The sequence below is a fragment of the Culex pipiens genome, chromosome 3 (assembly GCF_016801865.2).
Source record: "Culex pipiens pallens isolate TS chromosome 3, TS_CPP_V2, whole genome shotgun sequence".
Lineage (NCBI taxonomy): Eukaryota > Metazoa > Arthropoda > Insecta > Diptera > Culicidae > Culex > Culex pipiens.
The window spans coordinates 124,263,111-124,286,954 of NC_068939.1; the positions used below are offsets into that span (position 1 = coordinate 124,263,111).

The 23,844-nt window shown below is 39.4% G+C and overlaps 1 protein-coding gene across 2 annotated transcripts; it reads left to right on the plus strand.

Annotated features, from left to right (window-relative positions):
* Nucleotides 1–1,608: 1,608 nt before the first annotated feature.
* Nucleotides 1,609–22,139, plus strand: LOC120412942 (protein krasavietz). 2 transcript variants are annotated; one of them, XM_039573579.2, is made up of 11 exons: nt 1,610–1,829; nt 2,748–2,820; nt 6,417–6,488; nt 13,206–13,379; nt 13,447–13,547; nt 13,777–13,915; nt 14,159–14,460; nt 19,828–19,935; nt 20,216–20,435; nt 20,495–20,617; nt 21,280–22,139. In XM_039573579.2, the coding sequence occupies exons 3-11, from the start codon at nt 6,428–6,430 to the stop codon at nt 21,303–21,305; spliced, it is 1,254 nt and encodes a 417-aa protein (XP_039429513.1). In that variant the 5' UTR covers nt 1,610–1,829; nt 2,748–2,820; nt 6,417–6,427; the 3' UTR covers nt 21,306–22,139. The 2 variants fall into 2 exon arrangements, with proteins under 2 accessions (XP_039429514.1, XP_039429513.1); XM_039573580.2 differs by lacking the exon at nt 2,748–2,820 and having other exon boundaries at nt 1,609–1,829.
* Nucleotides 22,140–23,844: the final 1,705 nt, after the last annotated feature.

The following is a 23,844-nucleotide window of genomic DNA, read 5'->3' on the forward strand; positions in this document are numbered from 1 at the left end:
TGACTGTCGGCGAAACGACATTCGGCGAAACGTACCAGATCCGTCAAAATGGCCATTTTCATTACCAGTATCAAAAACCATGAATTTTGATACCCATATTGCCGCAATTTGTATGGTTCCGTAAATGTCCTCCCGCGGGGTTTGTAGCCGTCATCATCCGAGAGGGAATGAAACATTTGACAGCTCAAACAATGTCGAAGATTTTGAAAAAGACCCTTCACTTCGTGAGGAACAGCCGCGCCATAACGCTGAGCCGTTTAACGGCCTGACGGTCATGGAAGCTTCCTAGTCGGTGGTGTTAGCAAACTGATGTGAAAAACAGGAGATCTGTGTTTCTGTGGACCATCGGTAAATTGCGTCCGGGACGAGGTCCGGGAGTTTCAGTTGATTCGAAGATGCACCAGGCTTTCCTCCTTTCGGTGGATTTTCGTGCCAGTTTCCCCCTTTCCGATGTCTAAGTTGCCGGTTTCCTATCTTCCCACCTTTGGGAGCGTTCTTTTATTACGTAACGCAAAATTTGGGATTTTTGACCCCCCTCCCCCCCCTTTGTAACAAATCGTAACAGATGAGCCATCCCCCCTACCCCCCCTGTAACGCGTAACGCAAGGTCTTTTTGCAAATTTTTATGAGTGCTTATATGAAAATTTTGCGTTACGTAACAGAATTTTTCAGCACACCCACCCTCCCCCAATTTTCGTAACATTTCGTAACAGACACCGACACCCCCTCCCCCCCCTAACTGCGTTACGTAATAAAAGAACGCTCCCTTTACACCCACAAATCTAGAGCCAGGGCCCAGGACACGGCCCAGGATTTACAGCTCCCTCGTCTCTGTAATCACCCTGCGCAACGTACGAGGCCATTTTCGAGATCCTGTTCCCCCGCTTAAATTCGCAAACACGCCATTAAGTTCCAGAAGTTGCTAGCAAACAATCCAAGCAGATTTCACAACTGTTATTTTTGACAATCCATTTGACAGGTTGATGATCGATTTCGTCTAGATTCCGCTCGCTAAAGTCAGATTTACTCAGAATGAAATCGGATTTGCTCGGATTTTATTGATTTCACACGCTGTGTCAGATTCAACCCGATTTAAAAAAAAATGTTGAAATGTTAGCCAAAATCCGGGTTCCCCTCGGAATTTTAATTTTTTTTAATATTTTGTTTAATTTTTTGCCTCCTTTTTCATTGTTTATTTTTCCTGTGCATGATTTGATTTTCCCGTGTATAATTCCATTTGAAGCGGTGGCAAACCGGAAGAATGCCGGGTCTCAAAATGAAATCCCGAAAAACTGAGAGCAAATTTGCTGATTTTCTTCGATGCCCCCAGCACTGGAGATGCTATTATATCAGAACACAAAATTTTCGCTGTACGTATAGTTGCGTTTCAAACGGAATTCGTAAACGATTCAAATTGAATTCCGTTTCAGAATTCCTATTGAGTTGATTGAGGTGTAGTTAGATTTTCACGAAATTTGAGTAAAAATAACTCAACAATTTGGCTTTGTCCCCTCAAGCGTGCACACCGGGCTAGCGACTTTGACACTTCACCCCAGCCCTGTGCACTTCCGCTTTGCGAACCGGTTCACATCACTTCTTGCCGTCGTCGTTCGCGAATCGCCCGTCAATCAACGCGTGTGGTGCGAGCAAAACGGTTGTGTTTCGTGTGTGATCTCTCTCTGCTGCTACTGCCGCCGCTACCTTTCTTCAAACTCTTTTGAACAACCTTTTTTCCCCCACGGAACCGTGCGCGCCGACGTCGTCGTTCGGTGTTTAAATCAGTCGTAGTTTTTTGCTCTCCGCGAGTTAATCCACAAAACAAAAAATCTGTAAGTCGAGTCGTGTGTCTGTGGGGAAATTCCTTTGTGCCCCAGGGGGAAGCCATTTTCCTTCGCTTTCTTTTTGTTCGGACTTTTTTTTTTATTCCCGTTTGGTGCGCGAAATTCCGGAAGTTGTCCCCGTCGAAAAGGGAGAGACAAAGCTGGCCATCATTGCGTCCTTCACGAGTTCGTCGCGAAAGGTGGAAAATTTCCTCCTTTGAATTGCCGTTACGCGGAAATTACGCCCGATTTTCTCTTGCCTTCGCGAAGACGACGTGGAAAATTTGGGGGAAAAGAAGCGGAATAAAGTAAGAAGACAACGGGTTTCTTCTTGTTTTCGGTCGGATTTGTCTTTCAATTTTTTTTCGCGATCAACGGGACATTCGGCGGTCGCCATCTTTGATTTACATGTGTGCGTGTGAACCGGTTCAACTGTCAAACACGGTGTACACGCTCGTTTGAAGTTGATTAAAAAGTAGTTAGTGTTTAGGTTTGAATAGTTTGCTAGTTTTAACAATTTTGTTCGCTGATTTCAACAATAATTTTGTCTGTACAAGCTTGCTAAGCTATTTCGTTGTAATTTCTTCAAATTCAAAGCAAGTTCTTCACGAAAACAAGCGTTTGCACGTGTGACAGCGCTCGTGCGTGTGTGCGTGACATACCGGTACAGTTCCCTAATCCGCGCAAGGAAAAGAAGAGTAAATTCCGTTCCATTTCGTTCGAAATCTCTCGCGCGCCGAACTTTCCACGTTGTTGATCCGCTCGCGATTTTTTTTTTTTTTGTTGTCTCACGCAAATTAACAAGTTTTTATTCCTCCACCATCTTGCCGGCTAGTTCTAAATCGCAAAGCATTCATTCACGTGTGATTCATTTTAGTTTATTTTTTGCGTTTTCTTTCTCATTTTTACTTTCCGGAATCCGGCCAGCCAAAAAGACACAAATTTTAAGTTACACACTCGAATTCGGACCCCGTGTATTTTGAGGAAAACCCGTAAATAAGTAAGCTTTCGTTTGTTTTATTTATTTCTCCTTATTTTCCCACAAGCATTTACCGATTAGTTTCCCTTAAGTCTAGTCTCAACACCAAGTTCAGCTTCATTGTCCCTCCGTACAAATTCGCAAATGGTGCAGAAAAAAATAAAAAGATTCGTCGAGTCACTGAGACGACGATTAGTCACCATTTTATATTGCCCCCACCTCTACGATTCCCACAATCATGCGGTTGATGGTGGAGCAACGACGACGACGATTTTCTTTGTACAGCATTCTCTGCGTGCTCTTTTTTCGACTTTGTCGTCGCCGTCTTTCGTGGCCACGTGAAACCACGTCAGCGGGTTGATCTGCCTTTTTTGGGGGGTAAGGGAAATATGCCTATTTTCGGAACATCAAGAGCGAACTTTTATATTCATTTTTTGCAGTTAGATCAAGTCTTTGCTCAATAGTTAATCTAAAAGGTCAATGTCGTTAACATAACCGGAATAGCGTTGAATAACGTAGTTCATGTTCAAATTGAGAGGTACTAGAAATGGTGTGACAGGATTGGTAAAGACTAGTTTTGATTAACATGTTCATGCGTTCTAGGTACTTGAAGTTTACGTCTGTGTTTGGGAAATGCAATTAATTTTGTGAAAGATTTTATCTCACTAGGTACTTAAAGTTTACGTCTGTGTTTGGGAAGCGTAATTGATTTTGTGACAGATTTTGTCACTAGCTATTTGAAGTTCACGTCTGTGTTAAAGAAGTGAAATTTCATGGGCAAATGTTGCTATGCATTTTTATGTACTTGAATTTCACGTCTGTGTTAGAGAAGCACATGTTTGTCCTGAATTATGCCAGTGAGAAATTTGGCTCGAGGAGGCTCATGCAAAAAAAAAAATCACTGAAGGAGCTATTACACTACGGCAAACAAACAAACTCGCACTTTTTGACAGTTTGCCTGCTTTATTTGTTTGCCTGGATTTGTTTGTACAAACGTCAGCCTGCATACATTTTGCCTTGTTTGCGAGTTTGCCGCAAACAAGTTTGTGAGTCTAATTTTTTTGTTTGTTTGTGATAGTCTATTACGTCCTTGAGGTGTCAATACAGTGCAGACTCGGATGTCCGAAGGCTTCTGAAAAAAACTTCGGCTAATAAAATCTCCGATAAAGGTCTTATTTTGTCACATTTAATTGACTTTTGCTACCCCAATTTAGTCAAATTTGAGTGCATTTTCTTGGTTTTTCATCACCACAATCTTGGATTTAAAATTTTTAAATCCCGTTTAGTGCATTTTGGGTAATTTTCCAGCTCAACAACCCATAATAAGACAAAGAAAAATGATAATAAAATTTTCATGAATCGATTACCCCAAGATTCGATTGAATTCTCTTTCCGAATTCCGATAATTGAGTCTGGACTGTTTTTAAAACATTGCTTTGTTTCAAAAGTTAAACTAAATATGTTATTAAATTCATCATTTGAGTTTCAAAAGCTGTCTTTTCTATTGTATAAACTCAAAATCTGGTAAAAAAATCAAATAAAATGAACTTTTATTCACCCAGAAGTAAGTGAAAGAAATTCAGAACTTAGGTATATAATATAACGCCTATGAATGAGTTGAGGATCTCTCTATTTATTTAAGGAGGTTTTAGACTATGACAAACAAACTCGCACTTTTTGACAGTTTTGTAGTTTGCCTGCATTTGTTTGCAGAAACTGCATACATTTGGCTTTTTTGCGAGTTTGGCAAACTGTCGTGTTTTTTTTGTCATAGTCTAATAACCACCTTTACTTTTGGAATTTCATTAAAAAGGTTTGTTTAATATAATCTGAGTAAGAATAATTTTGAAGCAAGTTAAAGTCTGGACTCGATTATCCCAAGTTAACAAAACACCTGTATTAAATGTGTGCATTTAAATAGTCTTTTGAAATTTAGGTCTGTTTAAAAAAACATTGTAATTTGATTTGAAAACTTTCTGGAAAAATCCTTCTGATGTCGGGAGAAAACCGGAAATTTTTAAATCGAATTCGGTGGCAATCCTGCGGCTAAAAGAGCTATTACACTACGGCAAACAAACTGGCTGTGTTTTTTACTAACATTTACTATATTTTAAGTAAAAAGAAGCTCTCCGCATTTTTGTTTTACAATTTAAATGATAATAGTGCCAATTTATAATAGAAAATGTGAAAAACAAGCAAAAAATTTAAAAAGTGGCTGTGAAAACATGAAAAAATTGATAAGCAAAATGTTATGATAGGAGGTGTTAGAATAGGTCATATACTACCAGAAACAAACATAAAGTAAACAAGATAAATGCAAATTAAAATACTAAAAATGAAAAAAGAAAAAACTAAAACAAGAGAAGTAAAGTTTTTCGTAGAACAAAAGTTGCTCAAAATGACCTCCTGAACACGGATAAAAAAATCGAAAAAAAAATTTGGGCTGTAGAAAGTTCAGTGATGTTATGGGAGCAAGGGCGTCTATGCGAAGTGCCCCTACACTTGTTATACAATCTCCCACATAATTCATTAGTTTTCAAAAAATGTAAGAATTGACAACAAATTCTCTAAAATTCTAAGATTTTTTAAAGTTACCAAAACATTTTAAAAATGATTCTAAACGCAGAGGAATGCAATTTAAATTTATTTCAGTTGCACTTAAATTTCCATCAAAATTTTTAACTTTTTTGAAAAAAAAAAAAATACGCGAAGAAGGGAAGGAGAGGGGATGACAAAAACTTTAAATAAAATTTCTACCAGCCTTTTGGAATATGCAAATTGGAGGCAGTCTTTTGCTGATTTTGATGGTTTTTTCGAGTTTGTGGGTGTTACCAATATGTGGGATGGCTATAAATTGAATTCGGTTGGTCACCCTGTTTTTGTGATGTGATGGGAGCAAGGGCGTCTATGCGAAGTGTCCCTACACCCGCTACAAATTTCTGATGTCACCTTCAAAGGGTAAGAATAATTCCAGGTTGATAAACATCTCAATCAAATTATGACAGTCGTGGTCCACGTATTGAACATCAACCCCCCAGTTCCTTGCGTGGTTATCCCCGGTAACTCGGTTGGGAAACTGTCAGAGCAAACCCGATACAAGCCTGTGCTTAGCTATGTTATACGAGCCAACCTCGATGCTCGAGTTTAACACGCAGCCTCGCTACATTACGTCAATAGCAATTAAAACGAAAGATTGATGTGTCCAACCTGGAATTATTCTCACCAAAATAAGACTCTCGAGTCGAGAGGGGCCACAAACCCGCTGAATTATTCAACTCTCGAAGGTGACTTCGCTAGCGCGGCGTGCACCATCACACATCCCCAAAAGTAGGTCAATGAAGCTGAAACACGAGTGTTCAAACGGGACAGACTTTCGCCCTCTCCTTTTCTTTTTCCTTTAGTTGTTTGAGTATATGTCATTTCCCCTCACTCTCACTCCTTATCTTCTTTCACGACGCTCCCACCCCGTCCAAGGTGGCAGCGTGGCCTTCACGTGAACGTTTAACCTTTCCTTTGAAGACGACGACGTGCTTTTATTTATTGAAATGATTTGATTTGTTCTTTTTCTCTCCTTTCATCAATCGGAATCCGTCCTGCTGCTGCTGCTGCTGCCACAGTAATTTGTTGTATGAGTCAGAAAGCCGAAAGACCAGTACTATCAGGTCAACGCATCAAGACCAGGAAAAGGGGTAAGTTGATTAGGCAAGCAGAAAGTCAAAGTAGTTTTGTCACAGACATAACCGGAATGGCGAAGATTCGTAAATTTCGTACTGAAACCAAGACACCAACCAACAAATCTATTTAACAAGCAGCGGCGTTTGACGTTCTTCCAGTGAAGTCCGTACTAGAAGTGAGCAAATTAATCCGCTTTGCACTGGAAATCGGTTGGAGGTCGCCCAGAATCAGGTTGTCGTTGCACAAAAACAACCAGCGCAGCAAAATCCCCCACTTCCGGATGTACTTTTGCGCGACTGTAGCATTTATTATAAATGCACCAGCTGACCTCTTTCTGCCTTCGCTGTATTTGGCACGACTCTTCTATCTATCCTTGTATTGCTGAACACGGCGTCTGGCGCGCGCTGTTGGTGCAGGTCGAAGCCATTTTTCTCTACACTTGACACCAGCTGCATCGCGACGGCTTTATTGCAAATTCAATCAATATTCAAAGGGGAGGGAGGGTCGTTTCATCCCTCACCTGCCCTCGTTATCGCGCTGTTTTGACCTTGTTTACGACCCAGTTTGCGCGCGAAATCCATAACGACTAGTGTGTTACGGTTCATCAGTCTGTAGCATTACTGAAACTTATGGGACAGTAAGCTTTGGCGAGTGGAGGGCCCTTTCCCGCCTGGTTTCGTTGAACCTCTGACGAGCTGGCGACGCCCGACGCCGCTGAACATCTGCACAAACCTCAAGGAAACCTCCGTTTGATCGTCTCGTAACTCGTAGATCAGCAAATTCTACCGTACCCTTCCGCGATCCCTAGAAGGGTACGTTTTCACCTTGCTGAGATTGAAACCTTTCGCGTTGAACGACCCGTCCGAACCCGCACCGGGAGGGTCGTTCAACAGTCTGCAAGACTTGCGAAAGAACAAACTCCAAAAAACAAGCTACGAGACGATCAAACTCAACCCACAAGCTTCGTGTCCAATCCGGAGAGAACTTACTATACAGCACGTTCAGTCTACCGTAGGATCCCGTACAAACCCCAGGGGTCGCTACGTTTTCACCGTGCTAAGAACAAACCATCGCTTACACCCGCTTGGATTGCGACTTTCTCACCAAATGGCGATCAGGGTTGAATAAGAGAGGAACAGCATCAGTACAACTTCCCGGATTGGAACAACTACTTGTGGCAAACGACAGTCGTGGTCCACGTATTGAACATCTACCTTAAGTTCCTTGCGTGGTTATCCCCGGTAACTCGGTTGGGAAACTGTCAGAGCAAACCTGTGTATCAAGCCTATGCTTAGCTATGTTATACGAGCCAATCTCGATGCTCGAGCGTAACACGCAGCCTCGCTACATTACATCGAACTCTCGTAACCAATTCACACAAAGATCGCAAAAGGTCGTCGCACCGTTCAGCACTTCCAGTCTACCGGAGCATCCCGTAACCCCTGGGATCGGCTACGTTTTCACAGTGCTAAGATCAGAACACCGCCGCTTACACCCGCTTGGATTGCGACTTTCTCATTCAATGGCGATCAGGGTTGAATAAGAGACGGACAGTTACACAACTATATCGACGCGCGTTTTGTGACTCTCTTTGTATGGATTGGCTATTGTTTGCGAAATTTCCGTGAAGTCTGATAAAGACGTCAATTAACTTCTCGTCAAGATTAGGTTCAACTCAATTTCATGCACGTGGCCACTATCGTCACAGCATCTCTTGTTTCAACTTTTCAAAACCAACGCAAATATCGAGCTTCTCTCTTGGTTGTCGTCGTCGTCGACGACGTCTGCAAACAAGTGGAATGTGATTGCAAACTTTTCCCACCCTACCACCAACTTGGTTACATCTTCTCTCCAATTTCTTGTGGAAACACGTGGAACGAACTAAATTTTCCTTTCCACCCCATGGAAACCGTCTGCGTTACGTAACACGTGGGTGTGGTGGGTGAATCTTGCGAACGTCAGCGCAAAAATAAAACTTGTGTCGTCCACGTGCGACCGGTGCCATATGGTGAAGCTTGAGTGGGTTGGATAAGGGAGTACGAGTACCAAATGTCAAATGTGTCTTATCAGCTAGATAGTAGACGGTAGTCTGGTTAGTTGGGAGATTTCGAAACTCGATTCGAGAGCAAGCTCATCGACTGACGAAAAAAGCGTAGTACAAACTTCCAAAACCATTCATTTGAAAAATACCGCAAATAACCAAAGTTATCCGTGTACAACTCTATTATAACGTCAGACGTTACTCTTGATTACCAATAATTTGCTTGCTATTGATAAGTATAATGTTATCTGTTGTCTATTGTGTTTCCGGTTCAAGCGTATATAAACCCACGTAATCCATTGTACAAACTCTAATTGGAACCCTAATAAAAAATAAAAACACATCGAAAAGAACCACGTGCAAATTTATTAGTGGCGACGAGGATGAGACCTATCTGCATTAACTTTTTGCCCTCCTCACTATAAAATCACGCGAATTATGAACTTCCTCAATATTTCTCCTAGATCCAACTTCACGTGTCATATCGACTCACCATCAAATTCTGACAGAATGCCTGTGCGTGACAAAACCGGAATGGCGTTGAATAACGTAGTTCATGTTTTTTAAGTTTATCGAGACGTCCTAGAATTTCAACAATTTTCAGGCACTTGAGGTACTTGAAGTTCACATCCGTGATAGGGAAGCGCTTTTTCGGTGGCCAATTTTGTGCATACTGGGTATTTGATCTTCCCGTCGGTGCTAGGGAAGCGCTCATTTTGCTTGTAAATTCTCTGCATTTTGAATTGAATGAATTGTTACGATAGCGAAACTGTGTTGCTTGTGTTAAAACCTAAACATAACAAATACAATAGCTGATAGGACCTTTTTTTTAAATAAAAAAGGAGGAACTTTAGAAATTTCGAATCGAATTGTTCAAAAACACGCAGAAAAATAAAGCATATTTAAATCAACAAAACGTTTTGTTGATTTGAAAAACAAGATTTTTGTTGCTTCAACGCTAAACATCGAAGCAACTTTTTCATAACAGCAAAAAACTTTTGTGGTATGGAGAACAATTAAGGTTTGATTCAACGCAAAATTTTGTTAATTATATTCAACAATTTTTTTTGGTGAATCAAACCTCGTACAGGCCACAAAAAAAATGCGTGTACATTTGTCTGGAAGATGATAATAACAGGGTAGCCACTCAAGACAGGAAATTGGAAAAAAAAGTCGGTAATTCGCCTAAATCCGCCAAAAATCGGGAATTTCTTACAAAAGACGTCAAAAAACATCACCGCACCGAAAACGATGTTTGAATTCTAGATTAAATTTTCAAAACAACCTATCCCTCATGGGTTTCCTATGCAGATAGGGCCTTTTGAAAATTTAATCGAGAATTCATTGTATTTTTCGAATTATGAGCGAAAATGTAAATTATTGACAAAATCACGCAAAAGTTGTTTATTTCGAGGTTTTCAAATAAGCTTTCTGAACAGTTGGATTGTTTTAAAAACTTTTTTCAATGCTTATAATGTTACTAGATGTTACTACCAAGGTAATCAAACAACAACGGAACCTTAAAATCATTTAGAGGCTTGGTGATGGAAGTGTTAAATTAAAATCCACTTGGGGGCAGTATGGACCACCTTTATCCTGCCTTATAAAAACAATCAAAAGTTATGAAATTTTGATTAAATGGATTATTTCACTCCTGGTAGCTTCAAAAATCACGTTTAATGCAACATTAGTTGATTTTTTAATTGTTTTGAGGCTTATTTGTAAAAATAGTGTCTTTTTTCGATATATTTACACCATTTTCAAAAATCTTTGTTTTGTTATGTCATTTTTTTATAAAAGTGGTCAAACTTCATGGAAACTATGTTGGAAAGGTCCCTCAAGTCATTTCTTATCACCCTTCAACGTTGTATTAGGAGAAATGGATTGTTTTCTAAGGTGGCCCATTTCTGCCAAATTCAAATAGTGAAAATCAGCAAATTAGATGGTGATTTCCCTACTTGTTTGAACATTGTTTTCTAGCTCTTGAATAATTAGGAATATTTAGTACAATTTTCAAATTAAACTTATGAATGTGATCCCCACGTTTCTTCCTCCCCTGTAGATCCAGAAATGTGTTGGTGTTTGAACATTCGTGCTTAAACTCATCCTTTTAATCGAATCATCTTTGCAGTTAACTTTACTCGGTTGGCCTGGCTTTTAGAAAAGATTGTGCTATCTTGCTCCTGTCAAAAGATACAGCGTCTTAAAAACTGGTCTAAAACGTGTTTTTTGCTCGGAAATCACGTTTTAGACCAGTTTTGAGCACGCTGTATCTTTTGACAGGAGCAAGATAGCACAATACTTTCTTCGGGAAAGTTTTAGAGATTTTTCTCAATTTTAACGCTATTGTGTTGGTTTGAAAAATTTAGTGGAAAATAAAAATGATAAAAATCAAAATGTAAAAGGTTTTTCCATACTAATTCCCATACAAAATTGAAATGCAATGCAGCAACCGAAAAAAAACATGTTCTAAAAAATCAACCATCTCGAGCCATCCTAATGTACACGTAAAGGTATATCTAAGAGGTGTATTTGGGAAGTTCAATTTTTGAGTGATTTTATAGCGTTTCCTCAGTGAGGAAGGCTTCCATTTTTGAAGTATTTTTTTTTTTGTAAATTGGTTGTGAAGCTTCTGTTTTTACGAAAATTGACAAAAGTTTGATTTTTGCCTTCCTCACCTCACTGAGGATAGGCTATAAAATCATTCGAAAAATGAACTTCTTTAAAAGGCCTCGTAGACCTACCTTCACGTATATCTATCGACTCAGAATCAATTTCTTAGCAAATGTCTGTATGTGTGGATGGACGTAGATTTTTTTTTCTCACTCACTTTTCCCGAAACTGGCTTGACCGATTTTGTCCGGATCTGTGTTTTTAGATCCGTCTACAGGTCCCATAGGTCATATTTTCATACCATTATGTTTAGTAAAGTACTTAAAAAGTTATGCTAAAAAAACGATTTTGACTAAAGTTCGCAAGATTGTAAAAAGGGTGGTTTTTTGTAAGAAAGGCCGTAATGCTATACATTTTTAGAAAGGTATTTGAAAGATCTTTCCGACGAGTCCAAAACACTAAAGATCTGATAACCCTATAAAAAGTTATTAGCACTTACGTGTTATTTATGCACTTTTTGGAAGCCGGATCTCAGATATTTTGATTAAAACGTTGTCCGGATCTTTCAAGCGACCTATCGTTGGATAGATAATCAAAAGACCTTTCCAACGCGTCCAAAGGATCGAAGATCTGACAACCCTATCAAAAGTTATAAGCATTTAAGTGTTAGATCTGACTACCCTATCATAAGTTGTAAGTACATAAGTGCCCTGCAATATGAAGATCTGACTACCCAATCTAGTGGTATGAATAATGAGTCAAATTGATAAAACACTTGATAAAACACCGCCCTTTTGTGTCTATTATGGATAGCACCCTTTAAATTTGAGGAAGGCACCAACCAACCAAGAGTGGATTAAGTAACGTTTTAAATTGATTTAATTTTTTTTTCTATGGTTGATTTTATCATTTAATAAAAAAAATCTGTTTAAAACCATTCTTAAGATAAGAAATGCCTATTATTTGAGTTTCTGAAAAATTCGTGGCCGGTTCCAGGTTCCCAAGGGGAAGAATTGTCCTCTCTGGTCCAATAAAAAAATATGCATGTCAAACTTCATGATTTTTCAAAACCAATGCATAACAAGCGTTTTCATGATAAAATGAAGAATTTGTAAAACTTTGTTTTAATATTACATAAATGGAACAGTTTACAGATCGGCCAATGTTCAACAAATCATATAAAATCGATAAATGAGCATAATGATTTGCTTTTACCTTCATGTGAAAGCTTTTCTTGCGATCTTTCGATTGATGTATAGACCGGCTATATATTTTTACGTTTTATATCAAGTTTTCAAAGAAAAACATTGACCCTTGAAATCCACAAATTTGGAACACTTTTTTCTTACGATGTAAACAAACTTTTTTTCTCTCCAGGAGTACATATTTATTACAAAATAATGAGTTCGCACTCTGAAACCAATAAAACTCATGCTTAGTAATGTTTTATGAATGGTCTGATAACTTTTTTATGAAAATATTAGTTAAATTCAGGTGTTCCACAATTGTGGGAGACACAATAACATCCCACAATCATGGAACAGGCAATTTGGAGGCAGTGTTTTGGTGCTCTGGATAAAATAGTCTTGAAATGCAGTTTTTGTTTAAAAAGTATTACTTTTACTAGTGAAATAGCAAGAGAATGTTCAAATAAAGGCCCTAAAATAGCAGGGTCGGCAGAAAAGTTGCATTTTGCATTCTATTGACAAATTACCACAAAAGTGTTCCGAATTTGTGGGTGTTCCGAATATGTGGGATGACTGTATCTTTAATAGGTAGCATTTCAAGTCTTCTATTGTAATGTTTTACGTCATCCTCCTGCTGCAGACATTGTCCCATCTCTCTTTCTCTCCTTGACCTGGTTGCGTCACTGCAACTGACACAGCCACGTAGAAATGCGTGGGCGAAGGAGGACACTGCGTGCGAGACGACTTTATTACTGAGTGCTCCTCACTGGAGAAAGAGATTTATGGTTGTTGGCTTGGTGTCGTCTGGTTTCGGGGCAGAATTCGTTCAAGAGTAGATTCTCCTAGCTAAATGATTAACCTTTGTTTTCTTCTTCTTCTTATGTTCACAGATGAAAGAGAGAAGAATGACCCCACGGGCTTCCGTGACGCGGTCATTGCAGGTCTCGAAACCGCTGAAGATTTAGAGGGAATTTCCAAGTTTCTTGACATTGGCGGAAACAAACTCGACTATCGTCGCTACGGAGAAGTATTATTCGACATCCTAATCGCTGGTGGACTGCTTGGTGAGTTCTTCTAGGAACAGCTATTTTTGAGAGGTCGGATTGTAACTTGATTTTTTTCTCTCAACAGTACCCGGAGGATCTATCTCACAAGATGGCGAGAAACCACGTACCGATTGCTGTATATTCGCAGCACCGGAAGACATGGAATCGATGCGGAACCATGAGCAGGTAGGTTCGACTTCTAGTTAACTAAATTTGCACATACTAAGCTAGAGCCAGCTAATGTAACAAAACCCCAAATTTTCTGGTGTGGACAAATGTGCAACATTAAACCGGAGTCTCTTGCTTGATGCCCGCTCCAACCCTTGTGGAGTTGACTCTTTTCTGGGACTCCAACAGTCGTTTCTTGTTTCAATCAGAGAGCATTTCAACTAAACTTCCTTTTCCACCTTCGCAGATCTTTACGCGGCTTATGCGCCGATACAAGTACCTCGAGAAAATGTTTGAGGAGGAAATGAAGAAGGTGCTGATCTTCATCAAGGGTTTCACTCCACTGGAAAGGCTCAAGCTGGCGCGTATGACGGCGCTGTGGATCGGTAAGTTTCGACCCTGAGTCTCGAGATGGTAGGGCACCAGGATCCCCGGATATTTGAAGATTCGCCACAAATTGAAGGTTTTTGCGCTGCGCGCACGGTGCCCAGATCAAAACTAGTCTTTTGCTTACATCGGTTGCCCCTCCCCTAAATCGGGGACATGGGATTCGATGTCAATGAGGACTAGGACAGAACAACAATAAACTTCCGCAAGTTTCGCCAGTCTAACCATCCGCATTCTTCCAGCGAACGCGTCCATTCCGCCCCATGTGCTGCTCGTGCTGAACAACGAGCACCTGACCAAGGACGGGCTCGCGCTCGAGTTCCTCGTCGAGGTGTTTGTCACGTTCAAGCAGGAGAAGGGCACCGCCCAGCTGGTGACGATCCTGCGCAAGGGCGGCCTCGATCAGCGCCTGCTGGACTTTCTGCCGATCAACAAGCGCAGCGAGGAGCACCTGAAGGCGGTCTTCGTCGAGAAGGACCTCGCGGACATCTTCAAGCTTCACAAGGCTCAGGCGAGCCAGGAGGCGAAGCGCGAACTGACGCAGGTGAGGGGACTTTAGTAGCATTGAGTATCGTAGAGACGCACCAAATTAGAACCTGCCGAGCGTTGACACCACGTTCCGCCGGCAGGTGTCGACTGTGTGCAAGAGTAAAACCCGGCTGTTTTTTCGACTTTTGTTTATGGTTGGACCGCTCCATCCACGAGCGATTCAGCCATTCGAAAATACACTCGACATCAACAGAGAAAAAACAGAACGTCGTTCAAGTACCTACAAAGATTGCCACCGTTATTAGTCATCGGAGGAAGGTTGTTCAGAGTTGCAGACAATGACTTTGCGAGGTGAATCACAACACATTTCGACGAAAACAAGTTTATCTTGATGTTGCGAGTGAAGTGCTTTGAAAACAATCGCAAAGCGATTTGCACATACTTAGCTAGAGCCAGCTAATGTAACAAAATTTCCAAATTTTCTGGTGTAGACAAATGTGCAACAGCAAAATGGAGTCTCTTGCTTGATGCCCTCTCCGACCACCGTGGAGTTGGCTCTTTTCTGAGGCTCCGACAGTCGCGCTTCTTCTCGCAAACAAACCTCAAGTACACTGGAATCTCGTTTTACGCCTAAACCTCCGTTTGCGCCTTAAAAACATCCGATTTGCGCATGTGTTTCACGAAGATTGTAAACAAAACTGATAATTGAAACTGGGTTGAATAGGGACATACAGAGCGAATGGGGACTGTGGGACAATTATGCATTGAAAAACAGCAAGAAGTTTACATTTTTAATAGCGTGTTCATCAGTTCACGCTAAAGAAGCCATTACACTATGGCAAACAAACAAACAGCACTTTTTTCGCGTTTGACAGTTTGCGGCAAACAAGACAAAATGTATGCAAGCTGACGTTTGTGCAAAAAAGGCGAACAAACAATGCAGACAAACTGTCAAAATGGGCGAGTTTGTTTGTTTGCCGTAGTCTAATACCTTCTTAAGTATCGGCTGATCTCATGACATTTTATTTTATTTTGATGAAACTTTCCAAGAGGCTTCCCAATGGCCAAAGAAGACATGTAGAATTATTAGTTTGTCCCTGGGTGCAGAATAGTGGTTCGCAAAGCGGCTTCAATTTAGAACTGTCAAAGCGGAACCAATTTACTGTTCGCAAAATGCTACCAAGAAGTGGCAAGTATTGTGATCGATCTATAATTTATTTTGTTCTGTCATCACGTGGTAAACAAAAAAAGGTCTCTTTTGGCCTACCATCGTTTAGTCTACGAAGAAAAAAAGCGCGAAGCATTTAATTTTTCAGCGAAAACTTTAATATCAACAGATCCAAAATGTTTCAAAACAATTCACGTCAGCAGCAAAAAATATGTCACGCTTGAGCTTGAACATAGCCTTCTACTTTGTTTTTGTTTACAGCTGTAGTGCAGCTGTATTAGTGGGGAGCAGTGGGGTGCTTTCGAAAATCACGTTACGCATTCTGTCTTTTCAGCACCCAGGTTTGTCCATACAAGTCTCCACACGATTTCGTATGACATTATTCGAAAATCTGTACAAATTTTGGGATGGAATTTTCAACTTGGTATCTTGAACAGAGTTGGACTATTCAGAAAAAAAAAAGTTACACTCTAAATCATACCCATAATTTTTATTATCTTTTTATCACTAAATTTTCGATTTTTTTAGGACCAAAAAAAAAATATTTTTTTTTGAAAAAAATATCTAATTCAAGCAAAAATTTTTTTTTGCAAGTTATAGAAATAGTATTTTGAAAAAAATCAGTATAAAAAAAAACAGATAAATACATATAAAATCCTCTAAGGACCATTGAAAATTCTTGAGTTTTTTTTGATTAGGTCCTATAAACATATGAAAGACAATAGTTTATTGGTCCTTTTCAAAAAAAACTCTGGAATTGGACTTTTCGTTTCTGACACACAGTCCAGTCAAGATTAGCTGTAGCTTGATTATCCGAAGATTTTTTTTATTTTCTTACTTTTAACATCAAATTCGAGTTCTGAGTTCGGATTAAATTAAAAAATGCATTTTTTTTTCAATATTTCATCCCCGCCGTTTTGGGCGCCATCTCGGATTTAGAACTTCTAAATCATTTTGGCTTAGTTTAGGGGTCATACTTAAGGACGTATTAGACTATAACAAATAAACAAACTTTTTGACAGTTTGCTTGAATTTCTCTGTAGAAACGTCAGCCTGCATACATTTGGCTTTGTTTGCAAGTTTGGCAAACTGTCAATCACAAAAAAGTGCGAGTTTGTTTGTTTGTTTGCCATAGTATAATAGCTACTTTATGCTCAACAATCAAAAATAAGACAAAGAATTTGTTTTTGTGATTCGATTATCTATGTGAATTTTTTCAAGGTTTCCGGATAATAGAGTCTGAACTGTACTTTCACCCAAACAGGACTCCCAGAAACTTATAGTCCAAACCAAATGGTATTCATCACCATTCTGACCTCATCGATTTTTTTTTTAAATTTTTAGGTTAAAATTAAATTTTTGCCATTTTAAAATGTCCAGATCAAAATTAAAAAAAAAAATCTGGCCGAAAATCTCGGATACGAGAATCTAACAATTATGACTGGAGAAGGGTAGGGTAGAGACCCTAAATAGGGAGACTGGTCTAAGCTTGCTAAATCGATCTGGCAACGTATGTTTTGAGCTTGGCAACACTGATAAGTTTTGCTGGGCGTAAAGGCAAATGCTCGTTTGGATACGTCAAATTTGCGTCTGTTTGGGTACGTCAAATTCACTTCGTCCAGTCTCCCTATTTAGGATCTCTAGGGTAGGGAGGATAAGAATTGATTCAAAAACTTGTAAAATTCTGATGGTTGAATTGATTTTCGGCCTCAAAAAGCTTGAATTAACATGTTCATTTAAATAAAAAAAAAAAAAATCAATTTTTAATTAAACTCCGGTATTTGAATCAAAAAGTTGTTTGTTGACATAAAATGTTAAATCTATCGAAATCTGTCAAAATCTGAAGTTGTTTGTTGACATAAAATGTTAAATCTATCGAAATCTGTCAAAATCTGCCACAGATAATCTTTATTCTGGCATACCGTTGAAAAACTGGCATCCCCAGAATTATCTGGCAACCTTGAATTGGCAGGGATTGCCGGAAATTTGCAAAAAAGCTAGACAGTCAGCTTTCATCATCGACTCGATCGTTGAATGCTGACTGAGCGCCCCTGTCATGGGTCATCATTACGAAGCGATCGTCAGTGAACGCACCCGAAGTTGAAACGAACGAATGTCGAGCTCGACAGACACTCCGCAGCAACCGCGCGAAAGAAGAAGGCAAAAAAAAATCAAAAGGTCCTATGCGCCTATGCGGATAGGGCCTTTAGAAAAAGAAAAGCGAAAAGTGATGAATGTTCACAAGCCCTGCCTCAAACGATGTAGCACTACTTAAGCAAAGGCGCTTATAATAGTAGTTTATGCAACAAGTTGCAAAAAGAGGATTTTTTCAGCACGAGTTGTACATTTATCCAACGAGGTTCACCGAGTTGGATAAATACGACGAGTGCTGAAAAAATCAATTTTTGCAACGGGTTTCATACAACATTTTTTGCAATTCCGAAAAACACCCATTGAGTGAAATTTTAAATTAAATTTTCATGTATTTTGTCAATAAATCGTTTTAATCAAAACAATGTTGAAAAGTGTTACTTTTCGAAACAAGTGCTGAAAAGTTCAACTTTTCAGCAACCATTTCAGTTATTTTGAAAAGTGTTGCTATTCGATTCTATTATTTTTGGTACAGAAAAGTAGGCTATTTCGTCGTTCAAGAATGACAGGAAAAGTTACTAGTTTCACGACGGAATTGCAAAAAAGCCATTTTCATCAAGGTAAATGAAATTCTGGCTTGCCTGGAAAGCTAGGTTCATTTCACTTAAGTATTCATAGCTTTTGACAGGGCTGCCAGATTTTCAAAGTTTATGTCTCATCGGATAGGTCTTTGAAAGCTTAAGGTTGTGTTTATTCAGCGAATAAACTGTGTTTCCGGGAGAAATTTTTTGACGTCCGCACATTATTAGCTTAAGTAAATTTCACTTAAGTGCTCAAAAATTTAAACAGTGTTACCAAATTTCAAAATCTTCCTGTATTTCTTAATGTGTTTCAAATAAATTATGGGGTTTCAAAAGCTCAGCAAATTTTGCGTCTATTTAAATAATCGAATTAATGTCACATAAAATGCGTTATTTCGTGGGTTTGACAAAAAAGAGAAGCGTAAAACGAGGCAGCGTAAACCGTATTCTTTTAGCGTTACTCCAGAGTTTTAAGATTCACCAAAAGCAAAGTCAAGGTCCACCGTACGCACATTAGTAGAACCGATCGACTCCTACCCATGTACTAGAATCGATTGGCGTGGAATCTTGTGCCAGAGTAAACCTCAAGTCAAACTGTTTCAGTGGATGATCCTTCGCCGTGCTACGGCGAAAATGGCCCATTCACCAGCCTAAAGTTTGATACATTTCTCCGCAACAACTGAATACAGTCATCCCTCATATTCGGAACAGTTTACAGATCGGCCAATGTTCAAAAAATCATAGAAAATCGATAATTGAACTTAATGATTCGCTTTTACCTTCATTTGAAAGCTTTTCTTGCGATCTTTCGAATGCTGTATCGAACAACTGCAAATTTTAACTTTTATATCAAGTTTTTGAAGAAAAACTTTGACCCTTGAAATCCACAAATTCGGAACACTTTTTTCTTACAAATGTAAACAAACTTTATTTCTCTCCAGGAGTACATATTTTCTACAAAATAATGACTTCACACACTGGAACCAATGAAACTCAAGCCTAATTATGTTTTATAAATGGTCTGATAACTTTTTTCGTGAAAATATCTGTTAAATTCAAGTGTTCCACAATTGTGGGAGGCACAATAACATCCCACAATTATGGAACAGGCAATTTGGAGGCAGTGTTTTGCAGCTCTGAACAAAACAGTCTCGAAATGCAGTTTTTTATTCAAAAAGAACTCCTTTTGCTAGTGAAATAGCAAGAGAATGTCCAAATAAAGGTCCTAAAAATAGAAGGGTCGCCAGAAAAGATTCATTTGGCATGCTATTGACAAATTATCACAAAAGTGTTCCGAATTTGTGGGTGTTCCGAATATGTGGGATGACTGTACTCAAGTGACAAATAACGAGCAATCTTTGTAGGGTCGATGGTCCAGAATTTTGGTTAGTCCGAACGCCTCCTCGATGGCGATTGGCCTTTTGCAAATTCTGGCAGAGCAAACTAATTCATACTGAATTTGACGGTTTCCCAAGTATCGTCGAATGCATCAAGAATTAGGACATTTTTTGTTGTTTTCGCGACTGAACGTAATTAAATTGAATGAGTTGTTCTAATCGTTTTTCAATTCTCTTCCCAACAGCTGCTGATCGATGATATTAACGATAACAAGACAACAAAAGATATTATTAATGACATCAAGGACATGTCGGCAAAATCAAACATTCCCGAACACGAAGTTATTGGCCTGGTAAGTTCAACTCTAGTGTCGTCGCCTAAGGAAGAAGGCACCTAGACAAATCCGTTTTTGAAGATCCCTGTCTTCAGAATGGTTCAAATGGCTGCCAAAGCAAAGTTAGCCTCCGGAAGACGTCCAAGCCCAAGGGGGTCACGATTTCTTCGGAAAGAGTGGCCACCCCCCACTTGGAAGGTTCTCAACTTTAGCGAGAACTTGAAGTCTTTTGGAGGCTTACAAACTTAGTCACTTCTCGAAAAAATTGAGACTAATGACGATCTTCCTTCTGAAACAGATCTGGGCCACCGTCATGTCGCTGGGCGAGTGGAACAAAAAGGAGGAACTGGTGGCCGAGCAGGCGCTCAAGCACCTGCGCACCTACACGCCCCTGTTCGAGGCCTTCACCAGCACGAACCGGTCGGAGATGGCGCTGCTGCTCAAGGTGCAGGAGTTTTGCTACGAGAACATGAACTTCATGAAGGCGTTCCAGAAGATCGTGCTGCTGTTCTACAAAAGTGAGTTTAGTGCGGTTGGTGATTGATATCAAGTTCTAATTTGACGACTCTCGTTACAGCTGAAGTGGTTTCCGAGGACTCGATCCTCAAGTGGTTCAAGGAGGGACACTCCAACAAGGGCAAGATGCACTTCCTGGAGCAGATGAAGCAGTTCATCGAGTGGCTGCAGAATGCCGAAGAAGGTGAGTTGTTGTCGGCTTTCTTAGTCGATTGATTTCTGCATCGCGTAAACCCCGAACTTGTGGCTCTCAAAAACCTGGCCCTGTTTGGTCGTAATCGGATGCTAGAGCAGACCCAGGCGGTTGCGTTTCACCGCCGGCTGTGCCACACTCCCAGGTTGCCGGTGGTTAAAGCAGTCACCACAGTTGAAAACAGAAGAAAATTTGCGGTCAAAATTGGTTGAACTTGTGAAGTCGTGGTCGGAAAAGCCTTGATTTGAGTAGGAATCCCTGTTGAGACCAAGTCAACGCTTTCCAAATTATTCAAGGCGACACGAACGATCTTTGCTGTTATTGGTTAGAGTTGTTACCTTATTTGAGTTCAATTCTATGTGCGCAAAGAGACAATTCACACAAAACCACGTTTCACAAGGGCAATTGTTTATTTTTTACAGTGCATCTTAGGCAAACACAGTTTCAACGATTCACTCTCGTGAAATTGTCTTTAAACAGATGCAAAAGTAAAATATAAAATTGTTTTAATCACTCATCAGCGCTCTCCCCCTTGGCGTTCGATGATTTGCATGATTATGACAAGCTATTGTTCTCTTCTTCAACTCTGATTGCGATCTGTCAAATATGCATTCCAAACTAACTCTCTTCTCTTCTTAATTTTGTCATTCCAGAGAGTGAATCTGAGGAGGAAGATTAAGCTCGCGCGTGAGATTTACCCAAAATTATGACGATTATCGTGCAAGTGAAACGCGATGGGAGAATCACAAACACACACACACACAACCATATTTAGCAAGTGAAAACAACTGCAAACACATATTTATTCTATAAATAACAAACACACACGGAACCAACAGCCGCCACTGCGTCGAGCGCGTTGTAACAGCTACACACACACAATTGTGGAAACATCTCAACCATCCCGGAACATCAACTACAGAAACAACAACAACAAAACACTCACAAACACAAATTTATATTTAAAGCAAAAAAAAAACAAAATTGTAATAAATCTGATACAGAAACCAAAAACAAAACGCAACCAGTGCAGCGATTATTTGAAACCAAGAGAAACACACAAAACTTTCCCCTTCCCCCAATTGTGCCCCCGCAAAAACCAACAAAAAAAGCAGCCGAAAACAATTCTAAACTAGTGAAACACCCCCAAATCCCCCCAATTGAAACTAAAAGAAATCATCGAGAGTGTGTGACGACGGTCGAGCAAATTTACACAGAGTTTCGAGTCTTCCACATTTTTTGCTAACGTGTAAAAACAGCGGCAACAGCAACAACTACAGAATTTAATTAATTAATTGGTAACGAATGTGGTGTGGACTTGAATAACTAAAGTAAAAAGAAAACAACTAAAGTAATGACCAATATGAGACTCATACACACAAATAAACACTTAACATTCTTGGACAGCTTTGAGAGCAGACCGGCACGAGTAAAGAAATGCGCTTGTAGCGAAAGTAGCTGGTGAACGTACGTACAGAAATTGTGCTGAATAAATCATTGAATATGAAGGAGACACGCGTTTTAAATTTGTTGAGAAATGGTCCCGAGTCGGAATTGCAGGGTTGTTACGGACGGCGCGGATCGCGCGGATGGCGCGTTTCGCGCGGATGGCGCGTTTCGCGCGGATAGCGCGGATTTGCTGGCTAAATTTGCTTAGGCGCGGATTTCGCGCGGATGGCGATTTTGATAAATATATTAACTAACTTTCAAGTTATAAAGAAAAATATTATCAGGAATTAAGATAATTTTTTAAGTGCAAAAACTTCGATTTCTTGGAAGTTGTTACTGAAACAAAATTTAGTTTTCTTCCGAAAATGTTTGTTTGTCATTTCTAACTCATTTCTCATTTCACGTCGAAATAATCTTCAAGAAAAGAAGCTGGCTTTGATTTTAAATGGGATCAAACCCGTATAAAGATGTTTTTTTCTAAATTGAATCATTTTTGGGGAATAATAAAAAGATTAAAATATTCAAAACTGAAAGCTCCAACAATCAAAATTCAAGGTTTCAGAAATTCAAAACGTTTTTGATTTTTATTGTTGTATTATCCAAAAAATTGAAAATTCGGATATTTTAATATCCAAAAATAAAAAAAAAATCGAAATTTCTAAATTTTTAAAAAAATAATTCGCAATTTTCAGTGTAAGAACGGGCCTTGACCGATCTTATGCACCAGGTTCCCGATGAACACGCACTGCCCTTACACCTACATCTCACCCTTGCTCTGAGTCAGTACGAGCAGCACGCTAGAACACGCTTTGAGTGTTCGTGCCAGGCATGCACACCTTCTTTTCCGGTTACGCATTTTAACTCGGCCGGGGGTGGTACATTACGTAGGGTTTGATGTAAGTATAAGCGCCTAACCATTTATAGTGTGCCTATCAATTTTCATTAAAGCAAAAACTGTTTTATTTTTAGTTTGAATTCAAAAACTAATTGTTATTTAGTGTGTATTGTTTTCTCCTGAAATCTCCCCTATTGTTGAGTTGTGTTTATCTGTTGCTATTTCTTTTGTCGCGGTGTTGTGTTACAATATTTTGGTCCTAAGCATTTTAGAAAAGTTTTTCAAAAGTACAATAGTAATATTTGTGTTAATCCTTTAATCATTCCATAAATTGAGTCAGGGCTCGAACCTCACTTGCTTAAGAAAAAGGTGAGGTTTCAAAACAATGGACAGTGAAAGAAATATACTATGTAAAAAATCAATGGTAAAAGAAAGATAGTAATTTATGAAGTAGATATAGAAATTAACAATAGTTAATAAAAAGAGGTAACACACAAGCTTAGATTGTATTGAGGGCAATTTACAGGGAAGATGAGAAATTATTCAAATAGATAAATAAAGAAAAGGCACATGATAAACAAAATTGACATCGCTGCCAAATTAAGGGAAAGCAGACAGTTTTTTACAGCAACATCAATTGGTAAAATAGAGTGGAAAAGCGTTGAGAAATAAGAGAATCAAATAAGTAAAATCGAAATTAAATGGAGGATAGTAAACAGAAGCCGTTTTAGAAAATCAGTGAAAACAAAATAAACAGAAGATAGCTGATAGCTGAAATGGAAAGAGGAAAAACCCCGTTCTGCGATGCTCAGGTACATCCACAGCAGTTGACTCAACATACTGCGAATCAAAACAATACCGTCTGCAATCACAAATTACTTCCCTTTCCCACATTGTCGCGCCCCTTTCTTTTAGCCGTCTCTACTCTGACCCT